This window comes from Neovison vison, chromosome 5, assembly GCF_020171115.1.
Source record: "Neovison vison isolate M4711 chromosome 5, ASM_NN_V1, whole genome shotgun sequence".
Taxonomy (NCBI): domain Eukaryota; kingdom Metazoa; phylum Chordata; class Mammalia; order Carnivora; family Mustelidae; genus Neogale; species Neogale vison.
This window is the reverse complement of record NC_058095.1, coordinates 137,086,573-137,107,904: the sequence shown is the minus strand read 5'-3', so window position 1 is coordinate 137,107,904 and position 21,332 is coordinate 137,086,573. Positions and strand designations below refer to the sequence as shown.

The window sequence follows — 21,332 nt, the reverse complement described above, 5'->3', positions numbered from 1 at the left end:
CTCCTCTCTAACTCCCCATGTCCTCCATACTATTGGTTATGCTCCACAAATAAGTGAAACCATATGATAATTGACTCTCTCTGCTTGACTTATTTCACTCAGCATAATCTCTTCGAGTCACATTTTTTTTTAAGGTTAAATAGAAAAAAAAATATAGAGAATTCCATGAACCTCACCTTTGGTTAATTCTGTTTGTTTCAGGAGACACTCTGATAAGGCTGTCAAGACTTTGGCCCCTTTAAAATGTGGAAGAAATGATTAGGTCAGTGGTCAATTTCCATCATGTGGTTGCAAATATTAAAACCAAGAAACATTTTTTGTTATAAAAATATTTTGTTATATAATATTTATGAATACAGAGATCATCTCAAAGGACTGGAGATTTCCAGTGCTATGAATGTATATATATGTATACATACATATATATATATATATATATATATATATATATATATATTTGGACCTAATTACTGCTGCATAGAAATAATAAACAATAACCAATGGCTTTAGAATATTCATGATGTGCCAGGCAGTGATCAAGTGATTTATATGATATATATATAAGTGAATCCTCACATTTATTCTTGTTTCTTTCAAGACAACCTCAAATTTAAATTTCTCTTAAGCTTTTTATTTTCCAAATCATATTTTGCATTTAGGGTATTTTAGGAGGTTGTAATGAACAAGATATCACATCAATCATTCAATATAGGAAGTATCATCACCCCATTTTCTCAAAGGGAAAAACTGAGACACAGAAAGATTAAGTGAAAACAAAGTAATCTAACTCAAGAGCTCTTGGCTGTCCATGATACCAACCATCGTACTGGCACTGAGTAATTGTGTTAGCATTGAAGTCACTACACAGCACCTGGTCCAATTTCCTTACTGTGAGGACAAGGAAACTGAAACAAGGGAAGTGGTCAATCTCATTTTGCACAGTTAGTGAGGGCAGAGCCAAGACCTAGACCCACAGCTATGGTCTACCATCTCCCATCCCACTTCTGTGCCATCCTCTGTGTAAGAAGATTAAAAAAATCAAAGAACACAAGTGTCTTGTCCATTCTTGGAAATCAACTGTTCATCTAATTAATCAAAGGTTGTCCCCATTTTATTAAGAATTAGTTGGCCAAAATGTTCAACATTTCAGATATGAGGTCATGAAGGTCAGCATGACTTTTCTTGAACTATTAATTGAGTTCAGTGTCAGTCTGCTATAACCATTAATATAGTTATGTTTTTAAGCATTAGTATGTGTGAAACAAAAAAATCAGAGGCATATTAAATCTTACCCTTGCATACTTTTTCCTGTTCTTGGAACCACCTTGGTGGGGTTATCAAGATTTTTGGAACTTAAAAAAAAAAAAGCAAAAATGATAAGTAAAAATGGAACTAAATCAGTTAAGTATTTATTTAGAAGATATATGTGCTCAAGATTAATTTTACTATTAGGTTTTGAGAAAAATCAATACCAGTCTTTGTTCTTAATTTGAAAGATACAAATTTTGATGTCCATACAAATCATCAATATATGGCTCAATTCCTATTTACCCTCAAAATGAAACCATAACATTCAGGAAGTATTGGGTTTTTAAAAAATCAATCAGCAACTATGTATTGATTTGCCAAAAACTTTCACCTGCACCCCACAAGTATTCCATCTAACACTGTAGCTGTTACTAAACTAGATTTTGTTAATCATTTCCATTCACAGTGCTTTCTTGCTTTAAAGGGATTTTATATCCATCATTTTGCTTGATCCTTACAACAACCAAGTGATAGAGGTAGACCAGATAGTTATAAATGATCCTCATTTTATAACTGAAGAAGCCTCAGCTCAGGGTATTCAAGGGACTTGTTCAAAGGCATCCCACAGGGAAGTAATGGATTTCAGACTTTTTGATTCCAGCCCAAAGATTTTTTCCACACAGCTTCTCTGATGAGTGCCACAAATTGATGCAGGCGGGTATGGAAGAAAGATAGTATGTAATCTTCACCCTGTGTTACTGCTGTTTACTTCAGGAGTCACTTTGATGAGATTGTCAAGGCTCTGGCCCCTTTAAAACATTGAAGAAAAATGATGAGGTTAATGAGTGATTAACACCAAATGAATAAAGCCATTTATTAAAACTCAGAAATAGGATAAACACTGAGATCATGCCAAAGAATGGAAAATTGTTAAAAGTAACTATGTAGAAGAATGTAGGGATTTGTACATCTCTGAGACTCAATGAGACAATATTTTAATCTTAGAGACTTTAGGCCAGTCACAAACACTGTACTGGGACTCTGTCTCGAATATGATTCATTTAATGTTATGCTCTTAACCTTTGCTAGGTACACTGAACATTTTGTAATAGTCTATATATGCATCTCATGGAACATTCCAGAAAGTACATCCTCTTACTGTCAACCTCCAACATGCTGTGGGAATTTAAAATCAACTTTGGAGAATCTATATTTTGTAAAATGGACATTCATTAGCAGGTTTTCTATTCATAACACTGGATTAAGATTAATATACCAATTTGTTGAGGTCCATGTTATTCAACCTGGTATCTGCATGTGGTGCTTACAACTATGTGTTCAAACTACAAATTTTGACTAGTTCTGTTGGCAACAAATAGTAGGAAGATTAAAATCTATAGAGCTCTTAAATATAAGCTATGTTTACTATAATAAAAACTCCATGTAGTCACTAAAAACTGTCAGTATTTTGTTGTTATCTTTCAATATTTCTGTTTATGATCTTAATAGAAGTTTACTTTTCTTATTGTTTCTATGTGTTTTCCTTATACATAGCACAAGCAAATGCCCCTCCGATCTACAGAGGATGCCACATGGGTAAAGAACTTCCACAGAAGGTAATCCCTGTTTTTCCATGCCCTGTGGTCCTGCTAAGATTGTATCACAAAGTCTCTGAGGTTGCATCTATACAACATCAAAGATAGGGATATTTGGATGCAATCAGATGTTGACCTAAGTTTTGACTTGTATTCAGATATCCGAGACTGTATATACCCAGGCTAAAAGCAGCAAGAGAAAAAATGCAGACATTTTCTATGCAAAATGAAACAATTAACCCAACAGAAGCAACTACTCTGTCCCAGACTACCCCTTGTTGATGTTTTTTACCTCTTGTTAATTTTTGCCTACATGAAGTACATGAGATTTGAATGCCAGAGTCTGAGAAAAAAAATTCCCAGAATTCTATTTCCAGATTTGAATACTTAAAAAAAAGTAATAACACACAATAAGCATTGTAACCCCTCCCTTGTAATGTTTGTGTTGATTCTGGCGTTTGCTTTGATTATATTGTCAAGAACTTGATCTCTTTATACATATTAAATAAAGCACATATAAGTGGAAGATTATTTAAATAAATAAATAAAATCAAAGTAAATAAAATCAATAAAGCAGAGTGTGCTGATTAATGTAGTCATTTAAAATAATATTTTGAGCTAAACTCTGAATCAATGCCTCATAATCCATATATCTTTATATTCGATCATTCTTTCAAACCACAAATAGTTGTGGAAACCTATGAATAATACGGACTTAGGCTTAGCCCTCATGAGGCTTCGATTCTAACTTGGTTAGAGGCAGGGAGCATACAATCAAACATACAAACAAATGTCACAATTCCAGATAACAATATATACTCCGAAGAAAAGAAGGAGTGCCTGGTGCTTGTGGTGCTGGGATTGGAGGAAGGGGCGGTGACAATTATAGTCAATGGTCAGAAATGACAAGTTGGGGGTAAAGTAGTCCCAAAGTGCAAAAAGCATATAGAGAACGCATAAAGCAGGAATGAAATCAGGAATAGAAAAAAAGATTAATTTGGCCATACTGTATGGAACAAGTACACAACCATTACTGAGGGTTAGAATTGTATTCTACCTGAAATGGAAAAGCCCTGTAATTTTTTAATAAGAGAGGGAGCGTGATTTAGTTTTGTTTTAAAAGATCGACAGGCCTTAATTACCTTTAGTGAAAGAAAAAGACAACCAATGTCCCTGAAAGTTCTCACAAGGCGCATGCACACACACACACGCACACTGGGCATACTCCGAAACACACAGACATGGATGCATACACATAAAGCACATAGCCATCCATGTACATATAAACTCATATACACACAAAAGCATAGAGATATATGTGTATCCATGTACATGCAAGCATGTGAGCACTATCATGCAACCACACATAGGGCATTTGAGAAGACATGCACACGCCCATATGCATGTACACTGACACAAAGGCACACCTATACATATACACACTCTCACACAAACACAAGTACACACACGCAAAACATTTATTTTCATGTATACACAGGGGCACACATAGACATGCACACACACACACCCCAATGTATGAAAAACAATGAGATGATTTAAACTACTCATAAACAAAAATGAAGAATACAAGGATTTTTCTTGGAGAATCAAAGTAATTTAAATATTTGAACAGTATCTAAATCATTAACAGAACATAATTCATCTAAATCTTCATTGTTGCTAACAATTACTTATAGTTATTCTGTGCTAGGCATGACAGTGTGATGATCTCTACTTTGTGGATGAGTCAACTGAAGCATGAGGACACAGCTAGCAAGTGACCAAGCCAAAATTTGAACCCAGAATTTAGACTCCCTGCTCCACTTACCATCCCAGACCACCCAGGTAGCCAAGGAAATCAATGCTTTCTTCTCAGTCTATGGGGGCATATATGAGTGTCTAACTTGCTGGACTGCTGGGCCTTCGACCATGTCATGCTGCTAGAACAGGACAGCCTGGCAGTGTGTACACCAGCTTGTCAGCTAGCTGGGCCCCTGCTCTGCTGACTGGGCCCGCAGGCACAAGCGACACATTTTAGAATCAACTAATAATATCATGTATGGAGTTAACTGAATGGAAAGAAGTTCAAAGGAAACCACATGGAATTATTTGGTGTACTGTTTTCAGCAACATACCAACAAGCTCAGTTTTAAATATATTCCATCTGCTTTTTAAAAAATAAAAAGCAGGAGGACATAAGCTTTCCAGATTTACTTGACAGTTCACGGGTAGCGGAACTCTTTTAATGAAGTACACGCTGTTAAGTTCTTCATCTTTAAATATATACCATGTAGACATACATATGCTCCACACAAATACACTAGACATGCACACATCATTCACACATGAACACATCCACATATATCCACACACACTACTTACACATCCACATACATACACTTATATATATTTATACTGTGTATACATCCACATCCACAGTATATATATACACACATATGTATACGTTTTGATGGTAATTTCATATGTTAACTTGACTGGGCTACGGAGTGCCTACATTTGGTCAAACATTATTCTGGGTATGTCTGGGAGGGTGTTTGGGGTGAGATTAACATTTAAATGTATAGAGTAAAGCAGATGGTCCTCCCGAACATAGTGGGCCACAACCAATCAGTTGAGGATGGGATAGAGCAAAAAGACTAAGTCAGAAGGGAGTTTGCCTGACTGACTGCTTGATTTAAGACATCTCCATCTTAAACTACATCTCCCGATCCTTAGGCATTTGGATTTGAATAGAAACTTTATTACTGGCTCTCCTAGATGTCCAGCTTGCAAACTACAAATCTTGGGACTTCTCAGTTTCTATAAGATCATGAGCCAATTCCTTAGAATAAATCTCTTTTTCTCCCTATATATATACATATCCTATTGTTTCAGTTTCTCTGAAAAACCCTGATGAGAACATGTACATACTCTTATACCCAAACCCTTATACATACACATTATTTATATATACAGAAATACATTTATACAAACACACACTACTTACACACACACACACACACACACACACACACGAGAAATCATTTAACTCAGTAGAGAAACTGAAATTCCCATTTAATTTCCCAAAGTGTACCTGATAGTAAATGTCCCTCAAAAAATAAAAATGCAAAAGATCACTTCTAAGCATCATTTGTATAAAACTGCTTAATATGATATGTTTGGGGGGAAAGAGAACTTGGTTTGAATTTCAATTTACTCTCCTGAATTCAAATACTCAGGGTTCCAATGTGCTTATGAATGCCAAAGGGAAGGGAGAAAGCTTTAAATGTCTTACCTCTTGATATTTTTATTTGCTTCAGGATTCACTTTAATAAATCCATCAAGGTCTTGTTTCCTTTGAATAAAGAAATGAGTTTTAATGAATGCTATTAATTAAAACATGAATCAAGTGAATGATGATTTGAGAAGTAATGTAAGTCAAAGTTCTGTACTGGATTCAGGCAGAATATAAATTTCTACTCAAGATATCAGATATAATCGCCTATTCCATTTTTAAATAATAAGAACAATGTTGATAAAACCAATAATGATAATAATATTTTTTAAATAAGGATATATGTTTTCATATAAAGTCAACAATTTCCCTAGCCCATGCTTTTTAAAAATATAATTAAGTATGACAAATTACAAAGAGCAAGAAAAAAACACCTTGCATAGTAAGAAAATTGACTCATTTTTGGGAAGACACATGTCACCCTCATTAAAATGCACTGAGTAATATCAAAAGGAGATCATCTGAACCTAGAAAAGAGAATCCTGTAGGGGTTGGCAGAAGTATTGTGACTTCTTGCTGCTATCGTGTTGACCGAGCCGTGAAGAGGAGAAAAAATGGTGGAATTTCCTTCCTCCCAGAGGGTATACCTGCCCAGCCTCTCTCTTGGGCTGCCTTCTGAGACCATCATCCTTAGAGAAGCCGACTTATAAGAGTTTTAGTCAAGCCTCGCTTTTGGCTATCTTTGCTAATTTAGAGGTCCACCTTGAAAATGTAGTCAAGACCATGCATTCTTTAGATACAAAGAAACTCATTTCAGTAACTCATGCGTAAAACAAATCCAAGTCTAAAATCTAGGATAAAAGGCAACTTACTATCAAATGCTAGGACAGTTCTTCAAAAAAAATAAGCGATTTTATTAGGAACAAGAAGGGAAGGTCATGTGGCCCACTATTATTGTCTATCTCCATGCTAATAAAATATGGTTATGAAGTTAAAATGCTGAATCATTTTATCTTATTGATTGTTACCTACAGAGATCAGACTTAAAGACACTAATAATTCTTTTTTTTTTTGACACAAATAATTCTTAACCCAGTGGCATTTTTACTTCTTTGGACTTTGCTTAGATAAGATTATCAAGGTCTTTACCTCTTAAAAAAAAAAGTTTAGTTCACTTTCTAAGTATTCTCACAGTATTATATCTAAATAGAGATTCTATATTATTGATGATTAATTGAAAGCTTTTGGAGAAAATCATTATATGGGAATTATATTAATTTTATTATAAAAATTGCCTATCGATAACATAGTTAAATTAATCTCTGGGATTTTATATCAGCCAAAGGTAAATTTAGATAGAATTCATTGTAGAGCCTCCAAAGTGAAAATCAGGGTGATAGGGATCAGACACAGAAGACAAAAAGGAAACTCAAAGATGTGACCCTCTCAATGTCACTAAAAAGATCACACAGTGAAATCTGGGAGAATACAACCAAGATTCAGAAACATCAAAACAGTTCTCACCCTCTCCTAGTTTTATCTGTCCTGGCATTCACTTTGATAATCGTTTCACGATCTTGGCTTCTTTGGAAAAAACATGAAAACCTTGTGTTACTTAGGTTACATTCAGTTGTCGCTGAAATCTGTATAAACAAGAATGTCCTGGAAAGGATATCATATGTTTCCAGGCCAAATGGCCAGAAAAACTTGGAGCTGTTAATTTCCCCAGCAGTACTTGGTTTAAATCAGTTGAGAACTTCCCAGTGCACCTCTCAGTTTGCAATTTTGTCCTTTATAGTTCTTTATTAAATATGAGACTTGGCTCATGTTTACATTGTTTAAGAAAATACAGAATAAGAGATTATGGAGCAGATTTCCTACACTCACTTCAATGTAACTCAAACATGTGGTCCTACGGAAACAGCATACGTCATACTCCTTTGCTTACTCTCTGATATGCCTATAAAGTACAACAGTTCATCTGTGATCGAGGAAAGCATTACACTCCCATTTCTAACAAGGTGTGAAAAACTAACTAGAAAAAAGAGAGCCCCAGCAAGGTAGGACCTTACCCTTCTTCATTTTTGTCCATGCTTTGATTAACTTTAAGAAGACTTCCAAGGCCTTGGTTTCTTCATAACATGGGAGCAAGGAGGATAGAAGAGCCACAAAAGAGAGGAAAGAGTAATTCAATCTCTTATGGCAACAGCAGATTTCTCACCCCAGGAGTAAGATGTTAGCAGTACCTAAAGCCTCAGAAGTCTTTAGAAATGTTTAATACAAGTGACTCTTCTCTGTGCAAAATGCTGAATAGATGCCAACTATTCTGATGATAAAGTCTCAGTCATTACTTAGTTATGATTCAATCATTTTAATGGAATAATTGTTAATAAAATAATAAACATTCCTGCTATTTAGAACTGAGTTGTTGTATTGACAGGTTATACAATGTTACAATCTTCGGGTTACTTTTATTACCATGCATCAGAGCACCAGAGCTCAGTATCAGTATAAGGAGAACTGAATTCAAATCCTTGTTCTGATTTTAACATGGTTTTTGACCATGTTCTTTCTCATCATGCACCATTTTCCTCACTATAAGGGGATTAGACTATGCTATCTTAGGGTCCTTAATTACTCTGATATTTTATCCTTCATATACTCAGAAGACCTAATGGTCATTGAAACTGACCTGTAGATTGAGGCCAAATTATTGCAAACTCTTTATTTTTTTTATTTTTAAAGTAAATTTAATGGTTTTATTTTAAGCACTATTTATTTATTTGAGGGGGGGCTGAGAGAGTGTGAGCAAGCACAAGTTGAGGGAGGGGCAGAGTGAAAAGGGGAGAACCTCCAGCAGACTCCTTTCTGACCATGGGATCCAATGTGGGGCTCCATCTAATGAACCTGAGATCATGACTTGAGCTGAAACCAAGAGTCCCACAGTCAACCAATTGAGACACCCAGGTGCCCTAGTAAATTTAATGTTTTTAATTGAAATAGAGTTGAGGGGCACGTGGATGGCTCAGCTGTTTAAGCATCTGCCATTGGCTCAGGTCATGATCCCAGGGTTCTGGAATGAGCCCCACATTGGACTCCCCATTCAGCGGCGAGTCGGTCTTCCCCTCTCCTTCTGCCTGCCACTCCCCTTTCTTGTGTTCTCTCTCTCTGTCAAATAAATAAAATTTTTGAAATAGAGTTGACACACAATAGTCACATTAGTTGCAAGTATACAACATAGTGTTTCAACAACTCTATATGTGATACAATGTTCACTACAAGTGTAGCTACTGTCTATCACCATATAATACTATTGTAATTTTAATTCCATTGACTATATTTCCTACAGTGCATCTTTTATCCTCCTGACTTACTCATTCCATAACTAGAAGCCTGTTTTCCACTTCCCTACACACATTTTGTCCATCCCTATACCATCCTCCCCTCTGGCAACCATGAGTTGGTTCTCTATATTTGTGTGCCTATTTCTGCTTTTTCTTTGTGTGTGTGTGTGTGTGTGTGTGTTTAGGTTTTATATATAAGTGAAATCATAGGGTATTTGTCTTTCTCGGTCTGACTTATTTCACTTAGCAAAACTCCCTCTAGGTCCATCCATGTTGTCACAAATAGCAAGATCTTATTCTTTTTTATGGCTAAGTAATATTCCACTGTGTGGGTATGTGTCTGTGGATATAAATACACATCACATTTTCTTTATCATTAAACTATTTTAAAAGTAAAAGTTCCCTTCAGGTATCAGTCTATGCCCTCTTTGTCCTTTCAGGGACAGTTGGTGGGAAGCTAACTTAAATACATTTGTTGATAGACTGCCTTCTTTAAACATGAAAATCATTCATATCGGGGTGGAAATCAGATGGTCAATATTTTAAATCTAAATGCTTTGGAGATTTTTTTTTTAAGGATTTTATTTATTTACTTGAGAGAGAGTGAGGAGAGAGAGAGCACGAGAGCGAGGAGCACAGAGGAAGAGGGAGAAGCAGACTCCCTGCTGAGCAGGGAGCCCAACTCTGGGCTCTATCCCAGGACACTGAGATCATGACCCAAGCTGAAGGCAGATGCTCAACCAACTGAGCAGGTGTCCCAACCTTTTGGAGATTTAGACATGTCATTTTTAGCAAAAAGTTCAAGGTTCTGAAGTACCCTTGGGAAGGTAGAAATAACTCTAAGATGGCTCCAGTGCTTTACATAAACTGACTACAGACAATAAACCTTTTCCATGCAAATGGTTTAAAGCTATTAGGGAACATCGAAGTTAATCCCTCTAAGTCACCCAGTTGTCCAGATGTAGCTTTGTCATTTTCATCTGTCTCTGATTTCACAGTGATAAGACTATTGACATCTTAGTTTCTTGCAATATAAAAAAGAAGACAAAGAGGGAAGGCTAAAAGAATGACCAGGGACTACCCTGGTCTGACTGACCCTACCATGTCAGTGAGTGCAGTCATTCCTGCAACAGAAAACCCATTTACCACACATTACAAACCACATCTCTTTTCTCCTTGCTAGTCCAGAAATGAATTGCTTCAGATACTCATCCTAATTTTTCTGTTTTCTACCATTTTGATGGATCCTTCCCAATTTCATTTTTTATAAAATTTTTTTTTAAAGATTTTATTTATTTGACAGAGAGAGATCACAAGTAGGCAGAGAGTCAGGCAGAGAGAGAGGAGGAAACCGGCTCCCTGCCGAGCAGAGAGCCCGATGTGGGACTCGATCCCAGGATCCTGAGATCATGACCTGAGCCAAAGGCAGTGGCTTAACCCACTGAGCCACCCAGAAATCTCATCTTCTCTTATAAAGCTCATATAACCACTCAGAGAGAATTGACTGTTTTCCCACTTCATCAGTTCTCCATGAGAAGAAAAATTTTTACCTGTAATAATACTTGCACTTTGACATTGTAATAATATATTCTTAATAAGGATTCAGTATCTGTGAAATTATTATTGTCAATTATTTTCACATTATGATCACATAGACTTTAAGTGTTCTATATCAGAGACAGTTGAGAATGCATCTGCCAAGATTGACTTGGAAAGCTAGAATACCATTCTGGGCACAGACTGGCACAGATGAATGGCTTTAAAAGATAATCAAGACAATAGAAATAATTATCACGTTAGGAAGGCAAATCTAATGACTAACCAAGTACAGGGTAAACAGCCAATCTGGGGGAAAAACAGTAGTGATTTCCTAAATCCTTATACTTTGTCATTCTTTACCATTCTGGGATTTTCTTTTTCTTTTTCTTTTTTTTTTAAAGTCTATTTATTTATTTGTCAGAGAGAGAGCACAAGCAAGGGGATCAACAAGCAGAGGGAGAAGCATAACCCTGAGATCACAACCTGAGTCAAGGGCAGACACTGAACTGAGCCACCCAGGTGTTCCTTTTCTGAGATTTTCTTTAACAATACTGTCGGGAATTTGATTTCTTTCCACATAAAAAATAAAATCAGTCATGTAAGTCAACTTTCTAGGACTTCAGTATGTCTAGAACTATAAGTCAACCTCTTAAATGCTATCAGTTCAGTTATTAATCATTCACTAACACTTTTTATGATATAGAATAAGTAAAGGCATGACTCTTGACCCTGAGATATTTACAAATATATGTAAGACATACATATGAAGTGACTCAACTGAGAGTCTAACTGAGAAGTACCTTAGAGCATTATAAAGACTTTAGTGAAGGGGCGCCTGGGTGGCTCAGTGGGTTAAAGCCTCTGCCTTCGGCTCAGGTCATGATCTAAGCGTACTGGGATCAAGCCCTGCGTTGAGCCCTGCATCAGGCTCTGTGCTCGGCAGGGAGCCTACTTCCCCCTTCTTCTCTCTCTGTCTGCCTCTCTGCCTACTTGTGATCTCTGTCTGTCAAATAAATAAATAAAATCTTTAAAAAAAAAAAAAAAGAGACTTCAGTGAAGAGAGACTAGCTTCCAGCATCAAAATGTCTTAGAGTAAATATAATTAGTTCATAAACCAGCCTATTGTCCACTACTTGTAACAGCCAACTAGAGTTGCTTCATTTTTAAATACGAAAGGGAACTTGGAGATCATCTGGGTCGTGCTCTTCATTTAATGGGATGAGAACAGAGGTCTGGAGAGGCTAAGTGACTTGCCCAGGGTCATCCAGATAGATGTGGGAGGCAGAGCCCGTTACCAAGATTTCCACCCATCTCCTGTTCCACCAGCCTGCCTGCCCCCTGTCCTGAACAGGAGGACAAACCTAGGAAATGGCATATAGTCTAGGACTCAATCAAAGGGGCCTGTAAGAGTCATAGCTTACCCTTTGCTGTCTTTGTCTGTTCGAGTATTCATAAAAATGAGATTTTCAAGGCTTTTGGCTCTGTAAACACAAAGAAATTCAAATAAAAGACTACATACTGAAATAAAATTGGGTGGTATCTTGAGAGGTTAGATACAATAAACATTCTTCATGAATTGCTCATTTACTCTTATTGAATGGAGGAGCAGAAATCCTTTTGGGCAATTATGTCTGAACTAAATGTACAATTCTGAGAGCACTACTCCATCTGCTCGTACATTTCCATGCCAGAGGATACAACTCCCTTCCAGCAACCGTCTGAAAGTATAAAGCAAGCAATCTGGGAGATCATATTTTCAGGTTAGGGACAGATGCACTTACCTTTTCTCTGTTTGCTCTGCCTTAGGATTTGCTCTGAAGAGACCATCCAGACCTTGATTTCTTTAAATGCATTGAACAAAAAAAACCCTCATCAGTGGTAACAACAGAAACATAACTCTAGAAATATAGACCAATTTATATTTCTATAGATAGATAGGAAATAGAAGCTGGCTAGGAAAGATGAGCAATAATTCTTAAAATTGCTTTATTTCAAATAGGTATTTTCATAGACACTAAACTACAGTGGACCTCGGAAAAAATAAGATAGAAAATACAAACTGGGGATCCACACAGCCAACAGGTCCGTGATGTATTGCATGGATTTCACAGAGTGTTTTGTTTTTAATGTGAGCCAATGTTGACCCTCTGTCTTTATAGATGAAGAAACTGAAAAAAGCAGCACATTTAAATGAGTTGTTGACAATAAGTCACAGTAAGATCACTGTTGTCGGACAGGGTATGAACACCACACCTTTGGATGCTCCGAGCAATGAGCTCATTTGACACTTAACTTGTTTCTCTGTCTCTCTAGTCTTTATCCATTTAGTATGTTAGGCAGAGTAACAGAGAGATCACAAAAACTGCACACACTTCCAACACAGACCTCAATTATTATAATATTTAAAGTGTGCAATTCTAACGGATTCAAAATTAAGGAGGTAAGTCTAACTAAGACAGTAAGTGGCTTTTGTAAAGTATAAACCCGAGAACATTCAGTGACCAAACTAAACTCTGCCCACATTATATATTAATATAAAAAATATATATTTTATATTAAGAGAACTGTGGTTTTCTATGTAACTGTCTTACTAAATAGAGTGTGAACATCAAAGATACTTTAGTATTAGTATATTTAGATTGTAATAACCATTTATAGCAGTGACGAAATGATAATTCCTGCAAGCTTTTTATTCAAGACTTGTAGGCTATTTTTTAATTTATGTGGGTCCTCATACTCAAATACTAAAAAGATATAAGAAGCCATAAAATGCAACTCAATAATAAAGGAAAAAATGGATTTTTTCAAATCTTACCTATTCAAGCTTTTGTTCATTTTGATGAGATTATCCAATTCTTCACTTTTGGAATAAATAAACAAACAAACAAACAAACAAACAAAATCTCACATCAGTAAAAGCCAGCCCTGAGTCAAAGAGCAGGTCTACCTGAAACCACTGTTTCTGAGTTCCTGGAATACAGTACATGATACCAAAATCTTGTTTATCCTTCAGGGCTCTCTTCAGATGCCTCTTCCTCCAACACATAGTCCCCAGTCCTTCAACAGAATACAGTCCTCTGAATTTTGGAAACCTTGCTGCATTTTGTTTTGTCCTTGTTGTTGTTGTTGGGTTTTTTTGCATCTCCTTTATGGCACTAATACTACTATATTTTGTGATGTAGCAGCTGCATACTTCTCTCATGTAATGTCCCAGCTCCTATATCTCTTTCTCACACACACACACACACACCCCACTTAAAATTTACAACTGTGTTTTGCATTGGATTTTCTTCAGTCTTTAATACCATATATTTTAAACAGTAAATATTTAATATAGGTTTTTATCTGAATCAACATATATAGGCACATTGACTAATTATAGATTCTATTTTTATATGATGTACCTACACAAAGTAGCTATAGGAAAACACCTGTTCATCAGTAAGTCTGGCTGTTTTTTTAAATTGTGATCCTACTTCCTTCCAAGTCCACTAAATTTGTGATCTTTTGTCTGTATTTGAGAACTGCAACTTTCTGGTTGCTTCCTGGGGAGCAACCTACTTAGGCTAAACTCCTGTGTTCTAGAATATCCGTTAGCATCATCTGAGTACAGGTCTCTCTCCCAAGAAGGCAGTTTTAGTGGGCTTCTGGTTCCTGTTTGCCCCTGATAGCATTGTCTCTCTTTAACATTTGTTATCCCTTTGCCCCCAATTTCTCTTGCCTTCCTAGTCTAGTTTATAGATCCCATGGTTTTCCCTTCTTCCTGCTCTAAATTGCACATTTTCCACACCTTCTCAATGTTCCTTCCGCTTTGTTCTGAGTCTTCCGTGGTACTGACCAGGAGGTTACGAGTAGTTACAAATTCAGGGTCTCAGGTCAGGGATACATAGATCCCATTCCAGGATCTACCACTTATTAGCTGGTGACTCTTGCCCTCTTGCCCTCTCAGTTTTTCCATCTGTCCAAAAACAATGCTAATTGCACCCACCTGAGAAGAGAATCAAAACACTAATGAGTCTAAAGTGTGTAGCATGATGTCTGGCAAGTCCTTAACTCTCAATTAATTTTGGCCATTATAGAAAACTGTTCCAAGTCTACTAAAATTATCATTTAATAAATGCTTGCTATATTTATTTTTTAAACTGCCTTTAGAGACATCAAGACTTTGGCTCTGGCTAGACAGGTATAGTTGCTGAGTCATACATGGGCTCTGAAGATGTCTGGCACAATATATAGCCATAAAAGCTTAGAGACCCTAAAAACATGTTAAATTCACATAGGTGAATCCTTTCAAGAAATGTTACATATTCGGTGGTAGGATCAAAGGCTGAGGAAAAAATACTGAAATATAAATGCTGCTGACCCTGACAAAAAATAGATTAACATACTAGCTAGTCCCTTGACACAATGCCTCAGCATTGTTTCTTGCTTGAAATTCCACTGTCCAGCTCTGAGAGTATGAATCTGTCCATGTCTCCCAGGAAAAGAGCAAACCTAAGAATCCTGTAAAATGGTAGTCTCAGACCTTTCTGACTAGTATGAGTCACAGTGAAGTGATGATCAGAATTTGGGGTTGCTCATGTTTTTCACAAATGAATGGGCATGTTTCCGTAGTGTAGTGGTTATCACGTTCGCCTCACAAATGAATGGGCATAAATCATGAGAAGACACTCTGTGGTAAATTAAACAAAATGGAGACAATATTCTCACTAGGAAGTTGGACTTTTGAAATGACCTTGTATCAAGGAAAGCTTTGGATATTAAATTTCACCATCTCATGGGCAGTAAATTAAATGTTCTTAATCAGATAGGAGTCCACTTCACACAGGAATATCACCAAGAGCAGCTCAGGGGATTAAAAGTTATTTCTAGTCCCCACAGATGGCCCACAGTGATGGTAGTTGGTTGGGTCGATCTAACAGACACTTTCCCTGGCCGTTGTCAGAGCAGTAACCTTTCCCTGTGAAGAATGCATCTTGCTGTGGAATTAGTTTATTGTGCCTGCACAGAAGGGACAGAACTAACTGTAGTTCTTGTTTTTGTTGGCTTTGTGCCAAACCAAATTTCTCTTCAGCATTACTCATATGTCTCTCTTTCAAACACCCCCATCACTCACCAAAAAACTGTTCAATCCCTCTTAAAAACAAAATATTACCTCAATAAGTGTAAATTGATAAAATAATAGATCCAGGCTTTTCGACAAGAAAAATGGAAACGAAACACTCAGGATACTTTCTGGAGTCCCCTCCCAGATTCAGAGCTCCAATTAGTTTCATTTACACAGAAGAACTACCTGTTGCTTCTGTTTCTTTTCTCAGGTCTTTTGGCTGAGACTGCACTACCTAATCGCACTTAGCATTGCTAAATTCCACTAAGTGAGGAGGATTTTTGTAGGAATGTGATTTAAATTATGGAATGTTTATACTCCAGGTTTCCTGCTGTTCATTATTCTTTACCGTAATCTATTATATAAGCACCTACTTTGCCTAAAGCATTGTGTCAGACTTTGCAAATGACTTATGGTCAATAGGACAAAATATTTGCCCAAAGAGATTAAAGAGATGATAGAGAAGATGAAGTATTTATATAGATACCATGAAATAACAACAAATATGATTAGTTGTTCTAACACATAAATAGTGGGGCTCTAATAACTTAGAGAAACAGAAGTCACATCTCCCTGAATCATTCTGGGAAGACTCAACAGAGGAAGTGATATCTGATCCAGATCTTGAAAAATAGGTAGGGCTTGAATGGATTGACACAGTGGCCTTGAGGCTTAGGAAAAATGGTCATATGGGTGGAATGGCATAAGCAAAGCCAAGGTATTTGGAAACCGTAGGAAGAAAGTGGTTTAATTTGGCATTGTGTGTGGGGTAAATGTAAAGGCGAAGTCAAAAATAACTCTGGAATGTTAGTTGGAAGGAGCCAAGTTAACAAAGGTTAAATGTAATTAAATGGGCAGTGGGGAGCAAAACAGTTGTTCTAGTAGAATTTTAGGAAGAAAACTCTGGCAGTGATGGCTTAGGAGAGGAAATGGTTAATTTAAAATGACTTAGGAGGAGCACCTGGGTGGCTCAGTGGGTTAAGCCTCTGCTTTCACACACTAAGGAGTTGCATCAGCTCTCTCCTTAGCAGGGAGCCTGCTTCCCCCTCTCTTTCTACCTACAGCTCTGCCTACCTGTGATCTCTCTCTCTCTCTCTCTCTCAAATAAATAAATAAATAAATATCTTTTAAAAAATGGTTTAGGAAAGACTGAGGGAACGTAAGTAAATCTGGATAGCTAGTCTAATAATCTATGATGGAGTTGATGCAGATTTGAACTGGGGTGAGGCCATGTGGGCAGGAGGAGAATTTTAGGCTTTTTATGCATTTATGGCAGATACTACATTGAGGGGAAAGACATGGAAGAATCAAGAATGATTCCAGAAAGGTGAGCTTGGCTGAAGGAGAGAACAGAAAGAAGTTAGGAAATAGCACACTTGGGAAGGAAGGTAAATATGGCCTAAGACATTCTAGCGAGGGTTCTGGGAAGACAGATAAGTTGAGATCTGAGCCAGCAACATAAATACAGGACACGGATTTGGAACAAGGTCAAAACCACAAACAGCTGAGGTGAAGGAGATGAGTATAATCACCGAAAGACAAAGCAGAGCAAGAAGAGTACTGGAAATGTCCATCTGACCCACTTTTCAGGGACACTTATCTAAAGAGACTGATTCTTTCTTCTTTTAAATTATATTTGGTAAACAGCATGGGGATCTTGTTTATATCTGGAACTTCTAAAGGTACTGGTTAAGCTTTTTTGAAACATAAAGAAAGGAAAAACATAAGCTCAAAAGCTCTGAGCTCTTACCCCTTGTTAGTTTTCTGAAATGAAGTGGCCACTTTGATGATGTTCTCGAGATCCTGACCCCTTCAAAGGATGAAAAGGAAACACAAGTCAATGATAGTACAGTACAGCTATCTTTGAGGTTGTCTGAAATTTGTTTTCAGTAAAGAAAACAATAGTCCATGTGTTTAGGAATTATTGAGTTTAACTGCATATGAAATAGTTCTATCATATCAGCTCATGGGGTTTGCAGGTGTGGGTGTGGTCACATGCAGGTGCACACTCCCCCCCTTTCCCCCAACCCCCCACCCCACAGCAGTCATTTCACTGGGCATTGGCTCTGCCATCTAGTGCTCACTGAAATAACTACAGTTTCTCCTGAACACCTTGGCTTCTCTCTAGTTCTATACTTAGAGGATATGGAAAAGAAAGCAGAGTTAACTACTCAAGTAAACACAGAAGTGTGTTCAGAGATTTTTTGACCAGAGCCAAAGAGCATTAAGCAACATGTCCAGATGATTAATTCATCCCTCACATGTGGTGAAAGCGTCTGTCTTCTTAAGCTTCCAAAGGGAAAGTACATTTTAAACTATAGGGTATTTGGAAGCACCTGACACAGAGGGGTTGAATCCACACAAATCTCCCTAGCGATCATGGAAAGGAATAATTGGAAACATCCTCATTGATGTTCCTGTAATTAGGAACTGTGTTTCACAGCAAAGGAAACAGTCAACAAAACAAAGAGGCAGCCCACGGAATGGGAGAAGATACTCGCAAATGACACTACAAAAGGGCTGATATCTAGGATCTATAAAGAAATCCTCAAATTCAACACACACAAAACAGAAAATCATGTCAAAAAATGGGCAGAAGACATGAACAGACACTTCTCCAATGAAGACATACAAATGGCTAACAGACACATGAAAAAAATGTTCATCATCACTAGCCATCAGGGAGATTCAAATCAAAACCACACTGAGATACCACCTTACAACAGTTAGAATGGCCAAAATCAACAAGACAGTAAAGAACGTATGTTGGAGAGGATGTAGAGAAAGGGGAGCCGTCTTACATTGTGGGTGGGAATGCAAGTTGGTGCAGCCACTTTGGAAAACAGTGTGGAGGCGCCTCAAGAAATTAAAAATAGAGCTTCCCTATGACCCTGCAGTTGCACTACTGGGTATTTACCCCAAAGATACAGATGTCGTGAAAAGAAGGGCCATCTGTACCCCAATGTTCATAGCAGCAATGGCCATAGTTGCCAAACTGTGGAAAGAACCAAGATGCCCTTCAAAGGATAAATGGATAAGGAAGATGTGGTCCATATATACTATGGAGTATTATGCCTCCATCAGAAAGGATGAATATCCAATTTTTGTATCAACATGGACGGGACTGGAAGAGATTATGCTGAATGAGATAAGTCAAGCAGAGAGAGAGTCAATTATCATATAGTTTCACTTATTTGTGGAGCATAAGGAATAACATGAGGACATGGGGAGATGGAGAAGAAAAGGTGGTTGGGGGAATTTGGAGGAGGAGACGAACCACAAGAGACTGTGGACTCTGAGAAACAAACAGAGGGTTTTGGAGGGGAGAGGGGTGGGAGGTTGGGTGAGCCTGGTGGTGGGTATTAAGGAGGGTACGTATTGCATGGAGCACTGGGTGTGGTGCATAACCAATGAATTCTGGAACACTGAAAAGAAATTTAAAAAATAAATAAATAAAAATTTTTTAAAAAGAACTGTTTCACAAACAATGTCTCATAGAAGGTTAATAAGGTTCCATGAAGAAAGAATTTTGCAGTCAAATAAATTTGGGAAATATAACCAACTTTGGGAGATTCAGAATGTATATAAGCACATTGAAGATTCTGAAGAAATCCTGTGGTAGAGAACTCTACTTTGTTGTGTCTCCTAAATGGGTCGGCCATGAAATCTTCTTTCACAGAACATGCATTGACATCTTGGGGCACATGGGACACAGCTTGGGAAATGCTGAGATGTGGTTGTACTTGAAGTTACTAAGTACAAAGTAAATATTATTCTCCCCACAGGTAAGGTGTCCATGTGATGTATGTTTCAAACTCAGACTTTTCAGAGAATCAGGGGAGATAAAAAAAAAAAAAAAAAAAAACCAAAAGTACACAAGTTTTGAACTTTGAAAAATCATTGGTCAAAATGGATAAGATGGTAAATTTAATGTTATATTTTTACCATAATAATTAAAAACTGGTTTATCATACTGATAAACCTATATAATAGCATTATTTAAAACTAATTTTTAAAATAGGGTTTTTGGGGGGGGCACCTGGGTGGTTCAGTCAGTTAAGCAGCTACCTTTGGCTCAGGTCATGATCCCAGGGTCCTGGGATCAAGCCCCACATAGGGCTCCTTGCTCAGCAGAGAGCCTGCTTTTTCCTTTACCTCTGCCTGTGGCTCTGTCTACTTGTGTTCTCTCACTATCTCTCTGTCAAATAAATAAATAAAATCTTTTTAAAAAATAAAACATAAAAATTGGTTTTCTTTCTAAAAAATAAAAAAATAATAAAACCAGGATATAACCAAAGTCTATACTGAACCAGATAGGATGAGTAAGACAATGGGCATAAATCAGGACTATTATGGGGAAAGCTTACCCAAAGATCAATACTATTTGCAAGCCTTTTTCTGATGATGTGGGTAGAGCTGGATATGGCCTTATTATTCAGCCAATTCTAGCAAAGCTTTTGTAGAACAAGTTCAGTAAAATGACTATATTTACACCTATTCATTTAAACATCAGCATAACTGTATCACAGACCTTGGGACCTGATTCCCAAGTGCTGGGAATTTTCCCTTCTTAAGGGGTTTATTTTATTCTATTATCATGTTCAGACAATTTTGGTTCCTTTCTTAATGTAAAGCTAAGAATAGAAATAAAAGGAACAAAATTCTGTAGGTACATATAAAAATATTAATTACCCGCTATATTGAAGCCAGCTGGAGGACTGATTTTGTCTATTATTAATTGTCTTATATTTTTAAGTATTCTAATAAGACAAACATTATCATTTCAACAATTATATAGATATAAATAGAGATCATTTTACCTTATATTTCTTTCAGCAGATCTGTTGGTTTCTGTATTTACAGCTGGTTTAGGTGGACATATTTGCCTATATTTTCAAAGTAAAAGATAATATCTGTTAGGTAATAAAAACACTTCTCTGCCAAATATAAATCTTTAAGGAAACATTCATGTTCAAAAAGATCACAGAGTGCTGGATCAATAGCACTGCTTGAGATAACAAACCTCACTTTAGCTCTTTTGGTTGGCTAGAACTCAGCCATTTCTTATTTGAAATTCTGAACTCTATTGTAATTTGTAATTTAGCTTATCTCTTTTAATATATTTTCAACCACTAGATATATCTAGAAATATCTGTCTTAAATGTGTTTATGTTCATCTTATTTTAGTCTCCAATCATCAATAAAGCATTTTCATACTTCTCTCTTAAGGCTCTTTTTCGTTATTGGGCATCAAATGAATGTTT

At 36.9% G+C, this 21,332-nt stretch overlaps 1 protein-coding gene across 5 annotated transcripts in view; it reads right to left on the bottom strand.

Moving 5' to 3' along the window:
- SCEL (sciellin) overlaps window positions 1-21,332 on the bottom strand; it is a 106,679-nt gene that overhangs the window by 31,480 nt on the left and 53,867 nt on the right. For 3 of the 5 annotated variants that reach the window (XM_044249919.1, XM_044249918.1, XM_044249921.1), the window contains 11 exons: window positions 20,889-20,954; window positions 17,819-17,878; window positions 13,777-13,821; window positions 12,743-12,802; window positions 12,383-12,442; window positions 8,151-8,210; window positions 7,603-7,662; window positions 6,139-6,198; window positions 1,998-2,057; window positions 1,293-1,352; window positions 177-236 (listed from right to left, as the gene is read on the bottom strand). In XM_044249919.1, coding sequence (XP_044105854.1) covers window positions 177-236; window positions 1,293-1,352; window positions 1,998-2,057; window positions 6,139-6,198; window positions 7,603-7,662; window positions 8,151-8,210; window positions 12,383-12,442; window positions 12,743-12,802; window positions 13,777-13,821; window positions 17,819-17,878; window positions 20,889-20,954 — 651 coding nt within the window. The remainder of the gene's footprint in view (window positions 1-176; window positions 237-1,292; window positions 1,353-1,997; window positions 2,058-6,138; window positions 6,199-7,602; window positions 7,663-8,150; window positions 8,211-12,382; window positions 12,443-12,742; window positions 12,803-13,776; window positions 13,822-17,818; window positions 17,879-20,888; window positions 20,955-21,332) is intronic. The other 2 variants (XM_044249920.1, XM_044249922.1) reach the window with 2 other exon arrangements.